Here is a 24,116-nt window from a genome sequence, read left to right as displayed (position 1 = left end):
TCTCAGATTCCTGTACAATCTTTAAATCCTCCTTTTGGGGATGTCTCCTGTTGTTGCCTGGATAATAGGGGAACAATTAAGGGTTTTTGTCAGCTTCTATGGGAGAACAAATCTGTGACCCTGCCCTTGGAAAGCTGAAATGCCCAGGGCAGCACAGGGATGTGACAAACACCAGGGGGAGGCTCCTTGTGCCTCTGCCAAGGCAAGTGCCCAGCAGGGAGGGGAAACTGCTGGGGTTCTGTGGGAGAGAAGAGGAGAAGAGAAGAGAAGAGAAGAGAAGAGAAGAGAAGAGAAGAGAAGAGAAGAGAAGAGAAGAGAAGAGAAGAGAAGAGAAGAGAAGAGAAGAGAAGAGAAGAGAAGAGAAGAGAAGAGAAGAGAAGAGAAGAGAGCAGGGAGTGGGTGTGGGGTGGGCTCTGCTGCACACACGGTGCCAGATTACTCATTTAATAGAGAAAAAAATATCATCTAATCCCATTTGATGGTCTTTTGCGGTCTAGAACTATGTGAAAATATTTAACTTCCGTCTGAAAATACATAAGGAAAGTTAATTTAATATATCACTTAAAGAACAGGTCATTGTACACTCAGCTCTCTGCCTTATTAAGGCATTAAGAGCTTAATTTTGGGCTTGAGCTGGGATCTGGGAGAGCAGAGCCATTCCCTGCCTCCAGGCTCAGCCATGCAGAATCTCTCCATTAAAACATGTTAATATTTTATTAAAAAATATCAATTGAATATTGGCACTTTCAAAAACAGTGCAGAAAATGCAGCTTGCCCTAGACTGAACTCAGGCTATGCTGTTGCCTACAGATTTGGAGATGCTTTTCTTTCCTTATTATTCTCCCAGATTTAGAAAAGGTCTTTCCTGCGGCTTTCTGAAGGAGGTAGGATTCAGAGCTGAATTGCTGTTGTAGGAATTTTAAATATTTGGGAAGTGCTCTGCACTGCTCAGTTCAGCCCATTGTTTTTGAGACCTGCCACGGTGGCAGATCCCGCACAGAACGTTTTTGTCTCCTTCTGAAGATAACATCAATCACGTCTGCTCCTGACAAGCCCTGAGGAGAGGAACATTTATCAGCATCTATTAGAACAGTCTAAAAAAATTCCAGAAATGACATTTCGTAGCGAGGGTATGATCCGGTTGGAAAATAGCAGAAGCTCGATGCTTTCCCTCAAGAATTCTGGGCTGCCTCCTTATATAGCTGCTGTCATCACACCCTCCCCACACCTCACTCCTCCTGCCTCAGCAGCTCCTTTTTATTTATCCCTTCCCACGTCAGAGCAGGGAAGGCTCCAAATGGGGACCCAGAGCCCCCAGCCCTGGGGGCTGAGCAGGATTTGGGGCTGAGCCTGAACCCAGCTCTGAGTGGGGCTGGGGGAGGATTTGGGGCTGAGCCTGGCTGGCAGGGTGCAGGGCCCTTGTCACAGACAACTTTTATGGGAAATCCTTTCCTTAGGATTTTTCCTCCTGAGAAGCTGGGAGGCCTCAGGAACAAAATGCAAACAGTGGTTATCTGCTGCTGTGGGATGCAACAGGTGCATCTGGGATCGGTCTCATAGAGTTGTTTCTAATTAATGGCCAACCACAGTCAGCTGGCTGGGACAGAGAGTCCCCCTGGCTGCCCCAGGGCATTGTGCTGTCCCACAGCAGGGGAATTGTGCCCAGGAGCCAGCACAGCCCTGGGCACTGCTCTGCAGCACAGCCAGCTCTCCCCAGCACTGCCCAGGCCTGCATCTGCTCAAATTTGACACCACATGCATTTATCTGTAACAGTAAAATCAGCGGGGCCATTAAAGCAGATTATGTGCTAATAATTATGCAAATATTCCTTCAGTGAAACTATAAAAAAATCTCATGAAGATTTAGCACATGGCTATTAGGGGAGAGGAATATGTGGCAAATGAAAATGAAGATTGTCATTAAGTTTAAGGAGTTCAGGGAGTTTTTGGCTATAATTTAAATCCATGCTTTGGGACATCTTTGGGTTTAACCTGGAGGAGATGATTATCACGGCGGTGCTGAAATACAGCCGCAGGATGGAAACCTGCCCTTCCTAGCACAGAGAGCTCACCAGCTTTGTCCTCTTAGAAAGAGCTGAAGCACCGTGTTAGGGCATTGTAAAAAGCAGAATAAGGTTTGTGCTCCCATCAGGCAGCCCTGCAGGGAACACCCTCACTGCTGTCCCAGGGCACAGGGCAGGGCTGGGGGCCCAGGTGTGGCTGCTCCATGCCCTGGGCTGAGCTGGGGCTGCAGGGACGGCAGGGAGCTGCCCAGGGGCCAGAGCATCCCTCTGGGGATGGAGGGATGAAATATGGGTGAGGAGCCCCCCAAAGGAGAGAATTCTGCTTTGTTTATTGAAGCTGGGCTCCCCATCCAGATAGAATTTGTCCTTTATACAATTTAAACCCCCAGGGGCTCTGGAGGTGCAGCTACCACAGGGACAGGACAGGAGGGTCTCCAGAGCTGATGGATCTATCCAACTGAAAGTTAAAAAGCAATTTTGTCATTGTCCTTGGGCACAGTGATGGCAGAAACACAAAGAGCAGCCCCAGCAAAGCCCCAGGGCTGCTGCCAGGGCTCACAGTGAGGCAGAGAGGGGCTCATGGTCAGCAGGGGAGGCCCCAGGAGTAATGGCTCTAATGAATAATTACCCATATTTTATGATATTAAATTTTATGTTATTCTATTTCATATTAATACAGATATAGATAGATATAGATACAGACTTGTTCTCTTGGCCTAATAATGAAAATAAACGCTTGCAGCTCCATGAGCAGAGCCATTGGTTTTAGCACTGAACTACCATCCCCAACACATTATGCTAAAATTGCACATATTTGATGCCTTTATTGGATTTCAAAAATAATTGGGGCAGCTTAATAACAACTTCAACAGCAGAGGCAAGCCCAGAGAGAAAGCAGAACTCACATTTTGGCTTCCAGGTGTCCAGCTGGGCCAGAGCAGGATGGAGCTGGGGGTTCCTGCTGGGGGCCAAGGGCACGGCTGGTGCCCCCAGCCATGGGCAGCCCTCCCCTGGCACTGCCCAGAGCTGGGAGCTGCTGCAAACCCTTCCCAGGCAGCTCAGGGGTTAAATCCCGAGCACACTCTGCCCAAATTCTCTCTGCTCTGTGTGGCAGCAGCTCCCTGGCCACAGAGAGCACAAGCACAGCTTCCCCAGGCCCTGTCCTGAGAAAGGAATGAGAAACAATTCTTATCTTCACTTGCTGCCACCGTTGTTGTGAGCATGTGGAATGTGTTAGGGAGATTTGTTTACCAAAGGGTGATTTCTTGACTGGCTGCTGGTGATGGTGTTTGGATCCAAGGACCGATTGGGTCCACCTGTATGGGACTGCCTGTAAGGGTGATGGGTTTCTCATTAAGTACAGTATAAAAAAGGGATTGATCAGCCTTGGAATCATGGAGTCAGTGCTAATTATTGCTCCTTTGGGGATGCCTGGTTACAGCACTCACAGCCCCATTTCATGGGCAAATGGCCACTCACAGGGTCACGGACATCACTCCCCCTTCAGGCAGCACTAAGTCCCCAAACCAGGAACCTTTTGCTCTGGTAAAAACCCAATAAAGTCTGCTAAAGGGTTTGGATGTGGCAGCATGGTGTGGCACGGGAACAGCTGCCCAGGGATTTGGGAAGAGGAGAAGATTTTTGTACCTCCTGGCTGCTGCCTGCTGGCATCCCTGGGACAAAACAGCCCAAGAGCTGTGCCTTGTTTTCTCCTCCCATAAATTGGGCATAATAATAAAACACATCTGGAAAGATGCAAACTTTATGCCAGGGAGAGGATGTTTATAGTATTAATGGTTTTAGTGATTTTTGTTAACGAATCTCTGATGAACCCATTTTTCTCAAGCTTTTCTTTGGGAGGCAGCTCATTAAGATACAGTTTAATTGCTGCAAGTTTTGCTTTTCTTGCTGTGCTTTAAGAATCCTGAGCGTTTGGGGATTATTTTGGAGCCATTCATGATGTTTGTGCCGTTCCAGCCCTGCTGGGTGATTCAGTGTCACCTCAGAGCTGGGGCAGTGCAGGGCACACCTGGGACAGTGACAAGCTTGGGGCTCCTCTTCCCATGGAGCTCAGGGCAGGATTTCCATCCCTTCCATTTCCATGATTTCCATTTCCATGATTTCCATTTCCATTTCCATTATTTCCATTTCCATTTCCATCTCCATTATTTCTGTTTCCATTATTTCCATTTCCATTTCCATTGTCTCGGTTTGGGAGGAGGGTCCCCAGTGTGGCAGCGATGGCAGGGACAGGCTGGGAGCCCACAGCCCCTGTGCCAGGCCAGTCTCTATAAGTGCCCACCCAGACCACGCCAAACGCCGGTTTTGTCTTTGGTTGATTTTTATTTATCAATAAAACAATACTACAAAACATGGGAAACATCTGCATTAAGTACAGACTCGCTGATTGCGCGCCAGTTTTTAACCTGCTGTATTTACAGAGCTCTCCTCCAGGGCACGGGCACAGGGGCAGGGCAGCCCTGGGGGAGAACTGGGGCGAGCAGAGGGGAGAAGCAGGGTGTACAGGGGGGTCCTGTGCTGGCCTGTGACCCCCAAACCCAGGGGTGAGCAGGGGGTACCCTGTGCCCCCCGAGCCCAGCCCCAGCCCCTCTCCTTGCACAGGTTTGCTCTGGCCCTGGCACAGCACGGAGGGGCGGCTGGAGGACGCTCTGCAGCCCAGCCTTGCCCTCCCACCCCTCCTGCCCGAGGGAGCACCTCCTGTGCTCGGGTTTGGGGCACGGCAAGAGTTCAGCCCCACCCTGGCAAGCCCACTGTGACCTGCAGGGTCACCTCTCACCCATCGCTGTCACCTGCAGGGTCACCCCTCACCTGTCACCGTGACCTGCAGGGTCCCCCCTCCTTGCCTCCCCAGCCCCACGTGGTTCCAGCTGCTGGCACAGCTCAGCATTGGGGTTAGGGGCTGTCCCTGGGAGGGGGTCTCTCCTCTGGAAAGGCTTTGGCCAAGCTCTGGGTTTGTCTGCTGTGGCAATGAGCAGGGCCAGCCCAGGCCTGTGCTGCCCACCCTGCTCCCAGCCAGAGATAAATACACTTGTGGGGAGATAGATAGATGGGTAAATAGATAGATATTTCTATATATAAGCTCTCTTAATTATATAGTTGTAAGGCAGATTAAAATCATTTTCTGGTATCACCTGGTACCGAAGGGAATCTCTCCTCCTTCCCGTGCACATCACCCCGTGCTGTGTGGGGGAGGTAATTACATCCTCAGTAATTATTGTGCAGGTGTTCCACCTCAGCACCCACTGCTCCTTCACATCTGCCCTGACACCAGGAGCAGCCAGAGCTCAGAACAACCAAAATCACCTTTCTGCTCGGAATGCCAGTGGAGGTGAGCCCTGCTCAGGGCTGTGCTGGCTGCAGCAGGGCTGTCGCCAGCCAGGCCACAGCACCAGGGCTGTGCCCCTGCCCTGGGAGCTGCCAGGGGCAGGGATGGAGCCTGGGAGCCAGCCCGGGCAGGGGACCAGGGTCCTGCAGCCCCCCTGTGCCCAGGAACAGCAGCAGGGTGCCCTCAGCCCCCTGCACCATCCCCGGCTCCAGACAGGGCTGCTTCGTGGGGAGAAGCTCATCCCAGACTTGGAGGGCACTCCAGGGACACAGGGCCCCCCTGCAGGTGCTGGCACAGGGCACAGGGCACAGGGCACAGGGCACAGGGCACAGGGCACAGGGCAGGGGCTCTGCAGGGGCTGTGCCAGGACAGGAATCCTGGCACCACCAGGCTCGTGGCACTGCCAGCACCAGACTGGGGACACAGGGGAGCCCAGTGAGCATCCCCTCAGCACTGAGGGACACAACCCCAAAGCTCCTACAAGGGCAGGCACTGCAGCACCCAAACCCCAGCCTGGGGAAGCTCCAAACTGGGCAAGTGCTGCAGAGATGGAGCTTTCACCTCCTGCCAGGAAGGGGCCATTGCAAAGGGCTTCTTCCCAACCACAGCCTAGTACTGCAGATTAAAAACAGCAATAACCAACCCAGAAATAAGCTGGGGAAAACCCCAGTGCTTAGGAGGGAGGATAACACCCAGCCAGCAGGGAGGGAAGTGGTTACAGGAGCCAGTGCTGAACCCCTGTGGGCAAAAAGGCCTGGATGTGTCCATGGATGCACTTCTGTGAGTGTGAGTGTGAGTGTGTGTGTGTGACTGCTGAGGGGCACCAACACCTTTATTCTGGTCTGTGCCCTGCCTGTGGGCACTCACTGTGAGCTGAGGGGCAAACAGAGCTCCCAGTACAGCACAATCACTGTGAACTGGAATGGCAAAGAGCACCACTGCTGTGTGCAGCTGTGATCCCCAGCACCCCAGAGCAGGGCTGAGCCCCCCATGCAGGGTCTGTGATCCCCAGCACCCCAGAGCAGGGCTGAGCCCCCCATGCAGGGTCTGTGATCCCCAGCACCCCAGAGCAGGGCTGAGCCCCCCATGCAGGGTCCCAGAGCCCCTGCCCAGGCTCTGCCAGCCCCAGCCCCAGCCCCAGCCCCTTCCCCTCAGCTGCCGGCCTCTGAAAATGGCATTTGCAGCACTTGTAGCACAGCAGGGGCTGTCACCACCTTGCTCAGGGCACAGCTCTGACTTCATTCCTCCCAGACCTCTCTGGTTCCTGGTGCTCCTGGCACCAGGGAAATACAGCAGGCTAAAAGCTACAGGATTTGTTTCACACACCACAGTAGAAACAGTTACCGAGTTATATTTGTCAGAGTCACAGTAGTTGATGCATATTTGCTATTCACAGACTGCAGAATATTGCCAAGAACCTCACTGGTGGGACTGACAACACGGATACATGCATTCAGGTGAGACCATTAGCAAGGATGTCTATACTGTATTAAGCACATTCATTTTTTTAAACACCTTCCAGTAAAATCGATTCCTTTAAATTTGCAGTTAAAACTTTTTTTTTGTTTCCACAATTACGCACAAAAGAACCTGTAAACAGTTTGACATTACACTTATGTACAAGTGAACCACGTTGGAGAGTCGAGAGGTAATTCGGTGGGTGCCACTTAACCTACATCAATGTGCAACAGGCTGACTGAGCCTCAGCAAAGTCATTTAGTGCTGAATGAGGTCCGAAAATGTAACGTGAGCAAGGCCCCAGGGACCCCAGGGCCCCCAAGCCCCTGTGCCTCCCTCTGGGCTGGGGATATTGCACTGGCAGCACCTCGCACAGCCCAGGGCAGGGCAGGGACACCCCCATGTCCCCATCAGCAGCACCCCGGGGCCAGCAGGGCCCTGCCCCTCTGCCTCCCCTCGGGCCTTTGCTCTGTGGAACTCTGGATCCGTGTTTGCTCGAGCATTGCTATAGTTTAAAATCTGCAGTATCCCACTTAGAAACGGAGTTTTAGCTAAGTGACATCAATGCCAAGAAAAATAAAGAATGTCTTTTTATAATATAAATAATTTAAAAGTGCTTTTTCTTTTTTTTTTTTCTTTTTTTATTGTTCTTTTACTATTAATCTACAAAACCCCGCTGGGGCATAAACTATCCATAAGACTGGACAATTATTTTGTACCATGATACACATGGGGCCTTGTGCATAAAGTACTCTGGAAGTCGAGCCCATAGTGACAGGGCTGGGGGCTTGGGGAGGGGGCTGGGGGCTCCTCCAGCCTTGCCAGGGCTGGGAGAGCAGGGGGACACGGCTGAGGGGCTCAGGTACGTGATGGTCATTGCCAGGAAAAGCCAACCCTGCCCTGTCCTCCGGCCCACAGCCTGCAAAGGAAATCAGCGATGGACTCCCCAAGTGACCCAAGGCGATCTGCAGAGCCTGGGCAGCCCCTGTGCCGGAGTGCAGGCGGGGCACGGGGAAAGCACTTGGTGCCCATGGTCTGTGGAATGACATGTCCTGTGTCCCCTAGTGCTCTGAGTCCTGCTCAGGGGGCAAAGCCCCTGGGAATGGGGAATTCTGCCCTTGGGAGCTGAGCAGGGGTACCTGTGCAGCTGGGCATGGCACCAATGCCAGTGTGGATGGCACTAATGCCAGTGTGCATGGCACCAATGCCAGTGTGCATGGCACCAATGCCAGTGTGGATGGCACCAATGCCAGTGTGCATGGCACCAATGCCAGTGTACATGGCACCAATGCCAGTGTGCATGGCACCAATGCTGGGAGGGGATCTCAGGCTCATGGGGAGCTCACCCTCCTGCCCCCACCCTGCTGCCTGCAGGAGGTTTGGGTGCCCCTTCCTGAGCCACCACCCCCAGCCTGAGCCACAGGGCCACCTGGAGCAGCCTTTGCACCTGTCCTGCCGTGCCCCAGCTTCCCAGGGCTGCTCTGCCCTGCCAGTGCCCCCAGCCCTGCCCCAGGGTGGCACAGGGAGGTGCCCCAAAGGTGCCCCTGGGGTGCTGTGGGGCTCTCTGCCCTGCCACTGCCCCCAGCCCTGCCCCAGGGTGGCACAGGGAGGTGCCCCAGGGGTGCTGAGCAGAGAGTGAGGAGGGAGGGAAGGGGAGCTCTGGGCAGAGCTGCTGACCCCTGCAGGGCTGTGAGAGCCCCCAGCACTGCCCAGGGCCCCCGTGTTCCACCTGCAGCCCCCCAGCCCCTCTGAGCAGCACAGACCCTGCCAGCACAGCCCCAGCTCTGCACAGAGCACTCCCAGAACAGCTGCCATGGGGTCACACCACAGGCAGGCCCCTCAGAGAGGCAGCAGAGCCCACACGCACACACACATGGGCAGAGCCCACACAAACACACATGGACAGAGCCCACACAGCAGAGCCCACACAAACACACATGGGCAGCACCCACACAAACACACATGGGCAGAGCCCACACACACACAGCAGAGCCCACGCCTGGCACCTCCCCATCCAGGCTGGGTGTCCCTGCAGGCTGGGCCTGCCTGCGATCACTGAAGTTTAAGACCTTTATTTCTGTAGCACTAGAGAGCAATAACCATTCCATCTCAAAGTGGAGACGTGAAGGCCACATAAATCAAAGCCACTTGGGCGCTTTTCATTTGGTCTCATTTTCCCCCAGTGATTAATCATGGAGCAGTCCCGTGCCCCTGGGAACACACACACGCACACACACACACACACACACACACACACTCACACACACACACACACACATGCTCACATTCACACTCACACAGATAATCACTCACTCACACACTCAGATACACACTCACAGTCACACTCACACTCACACACTCACAGACACAGAAACTCTCACACAAACACTCACACACTCACTCACACTCACACCCAGCACCTGCTCCTCCACCCTGCACACGCAGCCTGCAGCCCAGAGCTGGGATACTGAAAAGCGCCAGGGGAAGGTCTGGGGGGCCAGCAGGAGGTTTTAGCTGCAGTCTCCTGCCAAGGAACAGAGGTGACCTGTCCTGAGCCCTGCTGAAATCCAGAGGATATCTCCATCTGTTCCTGGTTCCTGCTTGGTGCCACAGCAAGGGGCCAGGGGTCCCAGGGGAACAAGGTGCAGGAAATGTTGAGTGGGGAGAGAAACATGCTAGAAACTAACCATGAAATAACCAAGCAGGGCCAAATGTGTGGAGCTTGTCCAAATCATTGATTTCCATGGGAAGTTGTGCCTTTTGAGCCTGTGAGTAGAGGGTGGCACCAGAGCCTGAATTCCAGAGGCAGGGCATGTCCTGAGCCCCGAGCTGGCTCTGCAGCACAGGCCCAGGAGGGCTGAGTCTGTTCTGGGAGCATCTCCCAGGAGAGCCCTCCTGCAGCACCCACAGAGGGGACAGCCTGGCAGGGACAGGGACAGCTCGGGCAGGGACAGCTCCTCCTGCACCCGCAGCATCCCACAGGTGACCCCAGCTGCCCGAGGTGCCCTGCTCTGCAGCCCCTGCAGGTGCACTGCTCTGAGGGCTCCCCAGCTGCCGCCAGCTCCTGCCTGCCCACCCTCTGCACACGTATTGCTTCCTTTTTTAGGGTGCACCCGACCCCAAACACGGCTGGGGGCTCCTGGAGACCCCAGGGTTCCCTGGCACCCCTGCCCAGCCCTGCAGGCACCGAGGCTCCTCCTGGCTGGAGCTGCAGCAGGAGCACAGAAAGGACAGTGCAGGCAGCACTGCAGCTCCCACAGCAGTGTCTGGGGTGTGGGAGGGGAGCCTGGGACCTGCAGGACACTGACTGAGTCAGCTCAGAGCTGTGTGATCTGTGCTACCAGCACTGCCCACACTTTATATTCATATATATATATATATATATATATATATATATATATATATATAAACTCTTCTTCCTGTGCCTTTAGAGAAGAAATGATTGATCCAAAATCCTGCAGCTGGTTTGTTCCCAGCTGTGGCCTCCCCAGCTGGAGTGCTGCAGTGTTCTGTCCTTCTCCACCGCTGCCCCAGCAGCCCGAGCCCCCTGCCCAGCCCTGGCTGTGCCCCTGCCTGTGCCAGCCCTGCCTGTGCCAGCCCTGCCCCTCTGTGGCCAGCCTGTGCCCCCCTACCCTGGCCCTTCCCCGAGCTCAGAGCAGTGCAGGAGCAGCCCAGCCTTTCCCACAGCTCCGGGCACATGGGCACAGAGTGTGCCTTGCTGCAGTGCCGCCAGGGCCCTGGCAGGGCTGGCACCACAGGACGGGCTGCAGCGAGCTCCTGCAGGGCTGTGCCGCCCCTGGCACAGCCCTGCTCCCTCCTGCAGTGCCAGCTCTGAGCCCCTGCGTGGGCTGGGGGGGTTCTGGGGCTGAGGGGCTGCAGTGCCCACTGTCCCTGCCAGGTGGGACAGCCCCTCCTGGCACGCAGCCCTGGCACCTGCGGGAGCCAGCACCTCCACAGCACCCCCACGGCATCCCCACAGCATCCCCACACAGCCCTGAGCCATCCCTGCAGCTTTCCACACCTGTAACAGCCGAGAGCCCTGGGGAACAGGGAGGGACACAGCATCCCAACCAAACAGAGTATTTCACTGATGGTAACACAAACCCAGAGACTGCACCCTGCTCTCCCCTGGGACACATTCACAGTGTCCCAGGGAGGGGAAGGACGGGCAGGGGGCGAGGAGAGAGACAGGGAGATGGATTCATACTGTTCAGCCCTCAGAGGCCTGGAGGAGAAACGGGACATCCACAGACTAAAAAAATGCTCTTTTCTGAGAAAGTGCAGTTATAAGGAGAGAGCCAGAAAATCTTTAAGCAATATATATTGATATATATATACATATATATATATACACAGAGATATATATACACACATATATATATGCACATATATAAATACACATGCTTAAACTGCGGGGCAGGGCTGGGCTCTGTGCTGTGCTCCTCCCTGCAGGCACACGGGGTCTGAGCAGGCTGCAGAGGGCACCGAGCCCTGCCCACCCTGCCCTGCCCTGCTGGGGCCACACCAGCGTGCCCTGGCTGTGCCATTAAGGTTTTCAGCTTGTGTAAGACTCGGAGTTTACAAACAAAAGCGTTTGTCATTGTGCTTCCAGGACTGCAGAGAGATCGCTCCCCTACCGCTAGAAATGTTAAGGTGAAATAGGCAAGTTAGGCAGTACTAGAGATGGGTTTGGTTTTGGCGACCTAACGCACAGTTATTACTGGGAGCTCCTGTGGTGTCCCTTGGCTCTGGCTCTCGGTACGGGGCCGTGCCTCCGCCCACCCCGATCCTACAGGTGGTACTTGCGCAGCAGTTCCGATTGCCAGGGGTGCTTCCTCTCGGGAAACCTGTCTGGGATTTTGATCTTGAGGAAATCCTGGATGCATTTCTCCAGCTCCTCCTCGATGGAGAGCTTCTCCTTCACGGCCTTCTTCTTGCTGGCGTTGGACTCGCGGGAGCCGGAGGTGAGAGTCCGGAGCAGGTCGCTCTTCCTGCGGCTCTCGGCCTGCTGCAGCAGCTGCACCGGGCCCTTCTTGGCCCTGTCCAGAGTCTGGATGTTGGGCTGGCGCGTCACGGGCCCGCAGATGACGGTCTCCTGCGGGGAGCTGGCCTCGGACTGGCTGTCGCAGCTGGACGTGGACAGCTCGTTGCAGGACGTGCCGCTCTCGCCCTCCTTGTCTCCCTTGCCGTTCTTGCAGCAGCAGTCGCAGTGCGACGAGGACCAGCGGGAGGGCTCGCCTGCAGGGCACAGAGAGAGGGGTTAGGGCAGCTCCGGACCCCACACCCCAGCACAGGCTGCTGAGAGCCCCCCCAGGCTGGCAGGGCAGCCAGGGCCACAGGGACCCGCACAGGGACCTTCCCTGGACATCAGCACACAGTGCTGGCACGGCTCCCCAGGAGCAGCAGCAGATCCCTGTTAGCCTGGAGCTCCCCAGCAGCAGCAGCAGCAGATCCCTGTTAGCCTGGAGCTCCCCAGCAGCAGCAGCAGATCCCTGTTAGCCTGGAGCTCCCTAGGACCAGCACAGCAGATCCCTGTTAGCCTGGAGCTCCCCAGGACCAGCAGCAGATCCCTGTTAGCCTGGAGCTCCCTAGGACCAGATTTCTGTTACCCTGGAGCTCCCCAGCACCAGATCCCTGTTACCCTGGAGTTCCCCATGACCAGCAGCAAATTCCCCTTAGCCTGGAGCTCCCCAGGACCACCAATAGATCCCTGTTACCCTGGAGCTCTCCCAGCAGCAGATCCCCTTAGCCTGGAGCTCCCCAGCACCAGATCCCTGTTAGCCTGGAGCTCCCAGGAGCACCAGCAGCAGATCCCTGTTACAGCGGGTCCTTCCCTGGCAGAGCCCGGCAGGGAAGCCCAGCACAGTGACAATTGACAATTCCCATCCTGCATGCAGGGCTGAGGCTGCTCTCCAGCTGGAGCCCTGCCCAGCCACAGCAGTCCATGGCCAGGGCAGAGCAGACAGCGGGCTCAGCTGTGGGACTCAGGTGATTTTTTGCTGCCCCAGAGCCCCATCGAAAAATGGGGAAAGGAAAGAAAAAGAGAAATAGACGTTGGTGCCAATTGAGAGCCCCTGAGGCCGGGGGGAAGAGCCTGGGGAAGGGGCTGTGGGCACTGGGAGCCCCCCTGGCACTGCCCTGCTCTCCTGTGCCTCCATCCTTACCAGGAACACAGAGCACACAATTTACAGGAACAGGCAGAAAACCAGAAGCCAGGAAGCCTCCTCACCTCCTCCCTCCTCTTCCCTGTCGATGATGAAGGAGTCTCTCAGTCTGGAGCTGCAGGGCCCCTCTCATTTGCAGACTCACTTCAAAGCTGCCCTGTGTCTCCTCTGAAAACAGTCAATAATGGCTAAACTGAGAGTTTTTATCCATTTCTAGGCTTGGACAAAGGCGTTATGAGCTGAGCTGCTGTAGAACCCTGACCCACGTGCCCTGAGAGCAGTTCCAGGAGCTGTGAGGATTGCAGCAGCTCCTCACTGCAGCTGGTACCCACATCCCACAGCAGTGGGACAGCTCTGAGGGCTTTGTTCCAGCCGAGGAACAGAGCTCAGACTGTGCCTCGAGCACCCAAACCGACCCCAGATCGCCCTGCAGGGGCCCAGGGCACTGCTGGGATCATCAGGGAACTCTGCAAGCCTGCACACAGTGCCCAGGCCACGGACACCCTTATCCCAGCTGGGACTCACAGGCCGTCACACCATGGTGTGGGACGGAAGGGATGCTTGTGTCAGTGCAATGCCCCTGCCATGGGCACGGAGGACACCCCCATGGGCAGGCACAGCTCCCAGGATGGGACAGGGATGGGACAGGCACAGCTCCCAGGATGGGACAGGAATGGGACAGGAATGGGACAGGCACAGCTCCCAGGATGGGACAGGAATGGGACAGGGATGGGACAGGCACAGCTCCCAGGATGGGACAGGAATGGGACAGGAATGGGACAGGACTGGGACAGGCACAGCTCCCCGGGATGGGACAGGACTGGGACAGGCACAGCTCCCAGGATGGGACAGGAATGGGACAGGAATGGGACAGGAATGGGACAGGAATGGGACAGGCACAGTTCCCCGGGATGGGACAGGAATGGGACAGGAATGGGACAGGCACAGCTCCCAGGATGGGACAGGAACACCTCCCAGGGCCGTGGGGCACCAGAAGGGATGCAGCCGAGGTGGCAGCGGGGCACAGGGCCCCAGCAGCTGCCATCAGCCACAGCTACAGTGCAGACTTCATTAGCACAAAGCAAGGCTTTTATAAGTCGATTAAGCCCTATTAGATGCTAATTTCTCTTAATGAATATTCACCAACAGTGGGCGCAGCACGGGGTGTGGTGGGAGACAGGAAGGATTTGCCCCAGTAACCGGTTCTGTTGGTGCCCAGGTGCCATGGCACAGGTGCCCCGATAACCAGCAGGTTGGTGCCATGGCACAGGTGGGTGGCAGCTCCAGGGCTGGGCTGGGCCCGCAGGAGCCTCTGCTGCCCACGGGTGCCCAGGATGCCAGGGCAGTGCCCGGCTGCAGCGCACACACACACGCCTGCCCTCGGGGGGGCAGCCAGGCCGAGGGGCTTGAGGAGCCATCAGGACCCGTCCCCGTGCCCGCAGGAGGATGAGGAGGGGCCGAGCCCCAGCACAGCGGCAGCGAAGGAGCAGCGGCTGCCTTAACCACAGCTCCGTTAATTAATGTCTAAATGCTTTGAGATTCTTAGATAAAAGTGGCTAATTAATTCTGGCCTGGCTTTCCTGCTTCCCTCCCTGATCTCAGCGCATTTCTCTCCCAGTGCCCTAATTATAATAATTATTATTAGAAGCTTCTGAAGCGGCAGCAGAGCCTCTGATGTATAATTGACACACGAGCCGGCAGCCACCCAGCTTTCCCCTTCTCCTCTGCTTTGCCAGGCAGGCCGCAAGGAGGGGAGGGGAAATCCCTGGGCAGGAGGACAGACAGACGGATGCTGTGGGAGCTGGGATGGAGCCAGAGTGACAGAAACCAGGGAAGGGTTTCCATGGTGGGAGAGGGGCCGGGCACTGCCCCAGCTCCCACGCCTCTGCTCGGGGTTGGGGATGCTGGGCCTGGGATGGAGAGCCCAGCGCGGGCAGTCCCGGGGCCCAGGGCAGGGCTGGGGACGGTGTCACGGCTGGGAGGGGACGGTGTCCCCAGGCAGCGGCTCAGACACATCTGCTGCCCGTTTTTGAGGCACTCGGGGATATTTTCTGTATCCAGATGGTCATTTGCCTCCACGTGTGTGTCTGTACCAACCTCCCAGCCTGTGATCATCCCTTGAGCCATTTCCCACTGTTCTCAATCCACTCTGGTCCATTTATGTTGTCCTCTTACCTTTTATCCCTGCTCCTTCTGCTTCAGGGCTTTGCTGTTGGTTTGATTTATTTCTGTCCCACGCTCCTTTTCTCCTCCTGTCCCATGACTTTCCCCTCTGCTCTGGGTTCTGCCTCCTCCTCCTCCCTGTCTGTGCCCTGCTGGGGCTGATGGCAGCAGCTGGTGCCCGTTTGAGCAGTGAATGCCCAGTGGGCAGGGTGGGCAGGGGGAGCTGACAAACCCCGGGCACCGAGGGCTCCAGGATCTGTCCTGGCAGCAGCACAGACACCCCGGGATTTATTTGCTTCTATTTGCTTTTAGGATCAAGCATCTGCAGTAAAATGTCAGTGAGAGACAATCCTGGGAAGGGCTTGGCAGGGACATCGCTGGTCTGAGCCCTCCCAGGTGTTCAGAGGCAGCAGGGGCAGGGGAGAGGGATCAGGAGGGAAATGGGGAGGAAGAACCAAGGAGGAACAGGCAGAGCCTGTGGCTGTCCCAGCCCCCTGAGGAGCCTCACACAAATCTCACCCTTCTGGGGGCAGCTGGGGACACCTGCATGCTGCCATCTGATTTGAATTCAATTGGAATTGAAATTAAAATTTAACATTTCCAGTTCCAAGTGTTTTCCATTTAAATATCCTGAGCTTGCCAGCCCAATATAAAGCCCAGAATTGCTCCCTGGTCTGTCTTGCTCTTGCACAGTGATTTCCAGCCAGGCCCCAGCACACACACACTTCCATCAGGAGGCTCCCAGCACATTGCCATTTCACTCCTGCAATCTTCCCTAAAACACTTGCTTCTGGAAGTGAACTGCTGCGAGAGTATCAAATTTGTTTGAAAATAAAAATAATTTCCCCAAATGGTGAAGCAAAAGAGACCTGGTGTTAAAATACCAGAAGGCATATCAAATGAGCCAAAATATTTATGTAGGGATCTTCTCAAAGTAACATGTGATGGAGTTAGAATGTGGAGAGAAGGAGCAGGCTGGAGTGTGAGCAGCAGGATGGGAGCACAGCAGGGTGGGAGCAGCTGCTGCTCATGGCTGGGGGCTGTGGGCACCCCAGGCTTCCAGAGAGCTCCTCATGGACACCCCATCCCCTGGGCTGTGCAGGGAACATTCTGGGCTCTGCTGGTGCCCCCGGGCTGGGATACCTGCACAGCCAAGCCTGCCCTGTGAGCAGTGCCTGAGGAATAACCCAGGTGAGAGCAGGACCTGAATAACCCAGGTGTGAGCAGTGCCTGGGGAATAACCCAGGTGTGAGCAGTGCCTGCAGGAATAACCCAGGTGAGAGCAGGACCTGAATAACCCAGGTGTGAGCAGTGCCTGAATAACCCAGGTGAGAGCAGGACCTGAATAACCCAGGTGTGAGCAGTGCCTGCAGGAATAACCCAGGTGTGAGCAGTGCCTGCAGGAATAACCCAGGTGTGAGCAGTGCCTGAATAACCCAGGTGTGAGCAGTGCCTGGGGAATAACCCAGGTGTGAGCAGTGCCTGCAGGAATAACCCAGGTGTGAGCAGTGCCTGAATAACCCAGGTGTGAGCAGTGCCTGAATAACCCAGGTGTGAGCAGTGCCTGGGGAATAACCCAGGTGTGAGCAGTGCCTGAATAACCCAGGTGTGAGCAGTGCCTGGGGAATAACCCAGGTGTGAGCAGGACCTGGGGAATAACCCAGGTGTGAGCAGGACCTGGGGAATAACCCAGGTGAGAGCAGTGCCTGAATAACCCAGGTGAGAGCAGTGCCTGAATAACCCAGGTGTGAGCAGTGCCTGCAGGAATAACCCAGGTGTGAGCAGTGCCTGAATAACCCAGGTGTGAGCAGTGCCTGGGGAATAACCCAGGTGTGAGCAGTGCCTGAATAACCCAGGTGTGAGCAGGACCTGGGGAATAACCCAGGTGTGAGCAGTGCCTGAATAACCCAGGTGTGAGCAGTGCCTGGGGAATAACCCAGGTGTGAGCAGTGCCTGAATAACCCAGGTGTGAGCAGTGCCTGCAGGAATAACCCAGGTGTGAGCAGTGCCTGAATAACCCAGGTGTGAGCAGGACCTGGGGAATAACCCAGGTGTGAGCAGTGCCTGAATAACCCAGGTGTGAGCAGGACCTGGGGAATAACCCAGGTGTGAGCAGTGCCGGAATAACCCAGGTGTGAGCAGTGCCTGCAGGAATCGCCCAGTGCTCCTGGCTCCCCTGCCTGGTGCTCCCCTTTCCCAGGATGTGAACAGAAACAATATTTAACCATCAGGACTGAGGCATTTCAGTGCATTTTCCTCTGGGAAAATGCTGTGATATGAAAACCTGGCACTTCAGCTTTCCCTGCCCACAGCATTTGCTCTTTCTGTTCTGCCAAGCAGCTCCAGCTTGGGTGAGTTTGGAGCACAGGGAACTCACAGCTGCCACTATTTGCATCTTCCCTGCCTCCTCAAATTTAAGACTTTCTGGGTATTTCTTGATTCATCAATGCCATCTTAACCCAGCACCTTAACACAGACTTTCCTTTTGCTCTGTGCTACTTTCAATTTCTGCTCCAGACCTTGAAAGTGAAGTTTGATGGAAAGAAAGCAGTCTGGGCTGAGGAGCAGGGGTTTCCCTGTCCTCCCTGGGTGACCCTGGCCCTGCAGGGGCACACACAGAGCCAAACCCAGGGAGGGATCAGGATCACGGGCTGAACCTCTTATTGAAGGAGACGCTCCACCCATGCATTAACTAAAGCACAGGTAGGAGCACAGTGTTCTGGATGATCACAAACAGGTCCCTGAGGCTGCCCCAGCTCTGGAGCTGCTGCCAGGAGCTTTGCAGCAATGCAGGGTGAGGGCAGAGCCAGCCCAGCCTGGCCAAGGGCACTGCCAGGCCGGGGAGCCCACAGTGCATGGGCACTACAGGGATATTTCCACACCTGGATGGAGCCCCCAGTTCACATGGAATGAGCCCCGTTTTGGACACCTGCTTTAATTAGCAAAGCCTGAGAGTTTATTGTTCCTGCTTCTCGAAGACCTGTGTGAGAAACTGCTGACAGATGGCCGTGGTCATGTGGGAGCCAGAATTCTCGAATTTTTGGAAATTAGAGCTCATGAAGTCAGAAATGCTCTGGAGATCCGAAGCTATCATGTCAGCCTATGTTGTTCCAATTAATTGCAATCAATCGCTAATTGAGAGCTATTTTAAGACTTGTCATTACCCTGAGCATAATGGAGAATAAATTGCATGTTCCCCTTTACCCCACCACAAATGACATCAGTGCAGGGAGATCTCAGCAAACAGGGGAGGAAGAGGAGCAGAGCCCTGATTTGCTCCCGTCCCCGGGCAGGTGAATGGCACAGCAGCTCTGGGCTCTTGGGGGAAGGGATGAGGGATGGGATGGGGGCACAGGGGGTGAGGGCTGGGGTGGGGGCACAGGGGGTGAGGGCTGGGATGGGGGGCACAGGGGGTGAGGGCTGGGATGGGGGCACAGGGGGTGAGGGCTGGGGTGGGGGCACAGGGGGTGAGGGCTGGGATGGGGGGCACAGGGGGTGAGGGATGAGATGGGGGCACAGGGGGTGAGGGCTGGGGTGGGGGCACAGGGGGTGAGGGATGGGATGGGGGCACAGGGGGTGAGGGATGGGATGGGGGCACAGGGGGTGAGGGCTGGGATGGGGGGCACAGGGGGTGAGGGCTGGGGTGGGGGCACAGGCAGTGAGGGATGAGATGGGGGCACAGGGGGTGAGGGATGGGATGGGATGGGATGGGATGGGATGGGATGGGATGGGATGGGATGGGATGGGGTGGGGGCACAGGCAGTAAGGGATGGGATGGGGGCACAGGCAGCTCCTGGGCTCCCCCCAACACTCACTGAGATGGCAGCTCTGACACTGCTCTGTTTAATGAGCTGGAGCTCAGTTTTCTCCAGATCCCTCCCAAGCCAAGCTCTGGTTCCATGCCAGCCCTGGGGACAGGAAGCAGTGCTGGGATGAGGGCAGCACTTTGGTTTGGGTTACAGGACCCTAAATCCTGACAGAGCTGTTGTGGTGTGAATGCAATAAGCTCAGTGAGTGCTCAGCAGCCGGCTGGGCTGGGCTGCAGAGCTGGGCAGGCAGCCCTGCAGGGACAGGGACAGGGACAGGGCTCAGGGACAGCCGGGCTGTCACTCAGTGTCACCCTGGCTCCAGCCTGACAGGCCAGTCCCTCATGGCAAAGAGGGAAATCCCAGGCTGAGATAACCAGCTCTTCAGTGGGGAGTTTCTGCTAGCAGCCAGGCAGTAAGGTGGGTTTTAATCCAGCTGCTGTTCTGCTGTCTTTGCATGGCATTTTATTCTGGATACAGTTGGAACAAACCCAGCTCTTCTTTTAAAAGGCCCAAGTTTCACTGTTTTGCCCCGATGATTTAACGCCATACTCTCTTCCCTTTCATCTCCCACCTGGTCCTCATCTCCTGTACAGATAAATCTGTGTCTCCTTGGCCCTGCTTTGGCCTCTGTGTGCCACCACCACATGGAGAAATTCACCCCTTTCACCTCTGGTCTGTTCTGTTCTTGCAGTCGCTCCAGTTTCTCCTCTCTCATCCTTTACTCTCAGTATCAAGTGATCTGCTATTCTTGGAGCATCCTCCCGTTGTCCCTTTGTCTCTGCTCCAGTGCTGTTCCCAAAAGTCACCCTGGCCAGGAGGTGCTCCCAGGGCTCCTTGGGCAGCCCTCCTGGGCTCTGCAGCTCCCTTCCCTTCCCTTCCCTTCCCTTCCCTTCCCTTCCCTTCCCTTCCCTTCCCTTCCCTTCCCTTCCCTATCAATAATTAAGCTGTATAACAGGGCTAGCAATCAATAATTAAGCTTTACAGCAGGCAGCGAGCTGTTAAACACACAACTGAAGTGACTCTGCTGAAAAAGGCTGGAGGTGGGAGGAGTTTTGTTGAATTCAAAGCAAATATTGCTAAAGGTGAGTGAATGCAGCCCTGCTGCTCCCCCTGGCAGCTCAGGGGTGGCTGGGCTGTGTCCAGGGTAGGAGCCCCCAGAGGGGTCTGCAGGGACAGGGACCCCCAGAGGGGTCTGGGGTCTGCAGGGAGAGGAGCAGAGGGGTCTCCAATGAGAGGAGCCCCCAGAGGGGTCTGCAGGGACAGGAACCCCCAGAGGGGTCTGGGGTCTGCAGGCTCCCCCGTCCCTGGCACTCCCACCCAGCTGGCACAGCCCAGTGCCCGTGCCGGGCGCCACGTGGAGGTGGCAGAGGGGCACAGCAGCCCTGCCAGCCCTGCCGGGGGCAGCCATGCCTGGAAGGGAGTCTGTGCCACCTGCCCTGGGCGAGCCCCGTGCGCAGCACCCGGAGCACACCTGCCCATGTGACGGAGCCCTGCAGCCCCAGCCCACCGTGAGCTGTTATCTCTGCCCTGCCTCCTTCAGCCCCGAGCTGGCACTGCCCCGGGCTGGCTGGCAGGGCAGAGCCAGCAGGGCACTGCTCCTGGCTGGGCACAGGGACATGACGGATGTCCCCATTACAGAGGGACACGGACCGTGGCTGCTGCACCTGGGCACGGGGACGGGGCAAGGGCAGCAGAGCAGCCACGAGCGGCTCTGCTGAGACACCCAGCTGAAAGAGATGCCTATGAAAACAATTACCTTGGAGATTGCTGCCCTCTTTCCTGCCCAAAGCCATTACTGATCTCCTAATTGGAGGCTGCTGTGAGGGAGCATCAGCCTCCTCCTCAGGCAGGGAGGGGTGGGACAGGAAAATTGCCCCAAGTGCCCCAGGAGAGGTTCAGGTTGCATTGCTGGGAGAATTTCCTTACTGAAAGACTGGCTAAGCGTTGGAGCAGGCTGTCCGGGGAAGTGCTGGGGTCCCTATCCCTGGAAGTGTCCCAGGCCAGTCTGGATGGGGCTGGGAGCAACCTGGATTAGTGGAAAGTGTCCCTCCCCAGGGCAGGGGTGGGAATGAATTGATATTTAAGGGCCCTTCCAACCCTGTGGATTTACTTAAGGACCCTTCCAACCCAAACTGTGCCGGGGTTCTGTGGTTCTGCAGGCAGGGTTGCCCAGCAGTGCCCAGCAGTGCCACAGGGCATTCCCAGTTGGTTTATCCCCTGGGATGACAGTGGCATTTCCCCCGGCCACAGGCACTGACAAACACCTCAGGCCTGGCTGCCTCTCCCCCAGCCCCAAACCAGCTGCATTTTCCTGATCAGCTCCTGAGGATGAGCCTGTGCTCTGGCAGAGGCAGCAGGGGGAACTGCTGTGGGCAGCGGTGCCAGCCTGGAGCAGCAGGGACATGGGCACAGTGGCTCGTGCCCCTGCCCGGGCTGCCCGTGCCCAGCTCCTTCTCCTGCCCCTGATCCTGCTCCTTTTCTTGTCCCTGTCCCTGCCGTAGAACAAGGGAGGGCTGAGGGCCAGAGAAGCCTCTGGTGATGGATTCCCCGGAGCATGATGACGATCAGAGCTGCTGCTGCTGGAAGAGGAAGGGAGGGATGCTCTGAGCCCTTGGAGCTCCTCAGGTGAGCTGGGCTCTGTGCCAGGAAGGGAGGGATGCTCCTGGCAGAGGAAGTGGGAATGCTCTGAACCTCCTGTGGGAGCACAGGGGGAGCTGAGCTCTGTGCAGGGCTGGCACTTTCCTGGGACTATCAGATATTCCTTTCCACAGGGGCACAGGCTCCGTTTTTATGAGCTATTTAAGACACCCTTTCTGGAAGTTTTCTTACTTTTTCCCTGTCTGAAGCTCATAAACTGGGTTTCTGCTCTACAGAGATAAATTTGATTTATGTGAGAAACATTCCCAGGCACAGTGGGCTTTGCCTTAAACCCCGTATCTCGCTGTTCAGCGGTGCTGTGGCTTAGCTTGGTTTATTTTCTATCCTCTAAGTGGTGAATTGAACTTTCAGAAATGAATGGCTTGCTTTATCTGATTTAGCATCTTGAGCAAAGCACTTTTGCATCAAATAAACGCAGGCAGTGGGAGACCCTCCAGACACCACTTTATTCCAAACATTTTCAGTACCGCTTTCAAGACCAATTAAGTTTCCCATGCCTGGCAATCCTAAATGCTCTGGGATCAGAAGCTTTTCCCTTCTCAGAGGGTTTGAGGGGATGAGGAGGGTGCTGAGCCAGGCAGGGGCAGCCCCAGGGTGCTGGGCAGGGACCGAGGGCCCCCAGCTCCCTGAGCTCCCCTCGTGCAGCATCAGCCAAAAGCACCTGGGTCTTTCTGCCCGTGCAAGGGCTGGGAAGGACAAAACCAGAGGGCAGGTGAAGCTCAGGTGCCCCTTTGCTTCTGAATAAAAGGAGAAGGCAGGTGAGGCTGGGGTGGCCCATTGCATCTGAATAAAAGCAGAGGGCGGGTGAAGCTCGGGTGCCCCTTTGCTTTGAATTCACACAGGGCTGCAGGGAGGGGATGGGCAATTCCTGAACGTGGAACAGGGCAGGAACAGGGCTGGACATTTCCAGCCTCGGGGGTTCTGGGATTTGACTAAACAGTGAAGGTAATTACAGAAGGTGAATTCACTGGTGGTGTCCAACACCACCAAGAAATGAGCTAATCGCACCAATTGCTCCAGATATTTCCTTTCCCTCCTGCACCCTCCTGGGCCCTTTTGCCATCAAACCAGCCACAGAAATGAAGTCATTTGGTCAGGGAAGGAGCTTGTTAAGGAGTGAGGCAGCTCAAGAAAGCACAGAACCCCAGCAGGTCCTTCCAGCCCACGTCCTGACAGACAGACTGAGCCCCAAAGGGGCTTGCTCAGGCGGGGAAGGGTGAAACCCCAGCAGCCCATGGCTTAAAAGCCCTCCCTCAAGCCAGCCCCAGCCATAAGAGATGGCCTAGAGCTCGTTTTTGGGAGTCACTTCTGGATGCTGACACTGGGAGCAGCTGCTCAGGTCTCCCCCATTTCTTTATTTCAGCTTTATCTGGTGAACACCAAATGCTGCAGCCCAGTTCCTCTGCTGGGGAAAGATGAATTGCACTGTAAATGCATGTGTGACCTGCTGGTCAAGAGGCTCGTTGTGGTGGTTTATGGTCATTATTTATTGACCAGCTGCGAGGTCTGAGTCTGGCCCTTGGAGCTCTCAGACCAGGCTGGAGCTGCAGGGGGACGCGCTCAGCCCTGGGGTGCAGGGTGTGGGCCAGGGGCTGCACCAGCCCCATGCCAGCATCCCTGATGGGACAGCCACAGTCCAGCCCTGTGTCAGACACAGGTGGGAGACTGGCTTTTGGCAAACATAAAAATGAGTATTGTATGTGTTGTCTTAGGAAGTGATGCTGTGTTAATTCTCTTAAGTAGTGTGTTAAATACACTTTTGGGTTATAACCAAATGTTAAAATAGAAACTGTGCTATGTAGGATACTTTTTCTAAAGAAAGGACTCATGGTGAGATAGCAGCCACAGGACACCTGACTCTTTCAGAGAAAGAGGATTTATTTCTCCATTATCAGAAGAAACAAACTTCTTCCTGCCTTGCTCAGCCCTGAAGAGCTGTCAGGATTCAGAGGAAGAACCTGACACTGCCCAGACAGAATCCTGTGTTTGAATGGAATTTATACATCATGGATGAGGTGTGTGAATATGCAACAGGTTATTGTTTTTAAGGGTAAATTTTCTGTTAATGTGAGGCCTTTTTTTGGGCTTGTGCTGCCCAGAAAAGGTACCTGGAAATCCGTAACTCTATTGTCTCATATTGTCCTAATTCAAATTGTCCAAAATCTTTATTACTCTAATTATATTGCTATTTTTATAACCATTTTATTACTAATAAACTTTTACAATTTTAAAACCAAGTGATTGGTGTTTTTCTCAGGGCAGCTCAGTGGCTTTGTGCCAGGAGGAAGCACCTTTTGTGCCAGGTTAGGGTCTGAGGTCTGGGGTGCTCCTGGAGGGCCTGGCAGGGTTCATCTGCTGGCTGGGTCTTTGTATTGTATTTGTCTCTCACGTTTGACCTATTGCCTTCAGAAAATGGAACAAACTCTAACTCAACGTGGGAGATTAATCTGTAACACAGAATATTTAATTAATAGAGTGAAATTTCATTTCATGG

The 24,116-nt window shown here is 55.4% G+C and overlaps 1 protein-coding gene across 1 annotated transcript in view; it reads right to left on the bottom strand.

The window, feature by feature from the left end:
* Positions 1-11,536: 11,536 nt before the first annotated feature.
* The window catches only part of KCTD16 (potassium channel tetramerization domain containing 16), a 52,236-nt gene continuing 39,656 nt past the window's right edge, over positions 11,537-24,116 (bottom strand). The window contains exon 3 of the mRNA XM_058815427.1: positions 11,537-12,066. Within this exon, the coding sequence (XP_058671410.1) occupies positions 11,618-12,066 (449 nt within the window). The 3' untranslated portion in view covers positions 11,537-11,617. The remainder of the gene's footprint in view (positions 12,067-24,116) is intronic.

The sequence above is a fragment of the Ammospiza caudacuta genome, chromosome 16 (assembly GCF_027887145.1).
Source record: "Ammospiza caudacuta isolate bAmmCau1 chromosome 16, bAmmCau1.pri, whole genome shotgun sequence".
NCBI classification, from domain to species: Eukaryota; Metazoa; Chordata; class Aves; order Passeriformes; family Passerellidae; genus Ammospiza; species Ammospiza caudacuta.
Note: the sequence above shows the minus strand (reverse complement) of the source record. Positions and strands in the feature narration are given on the sequence as shown.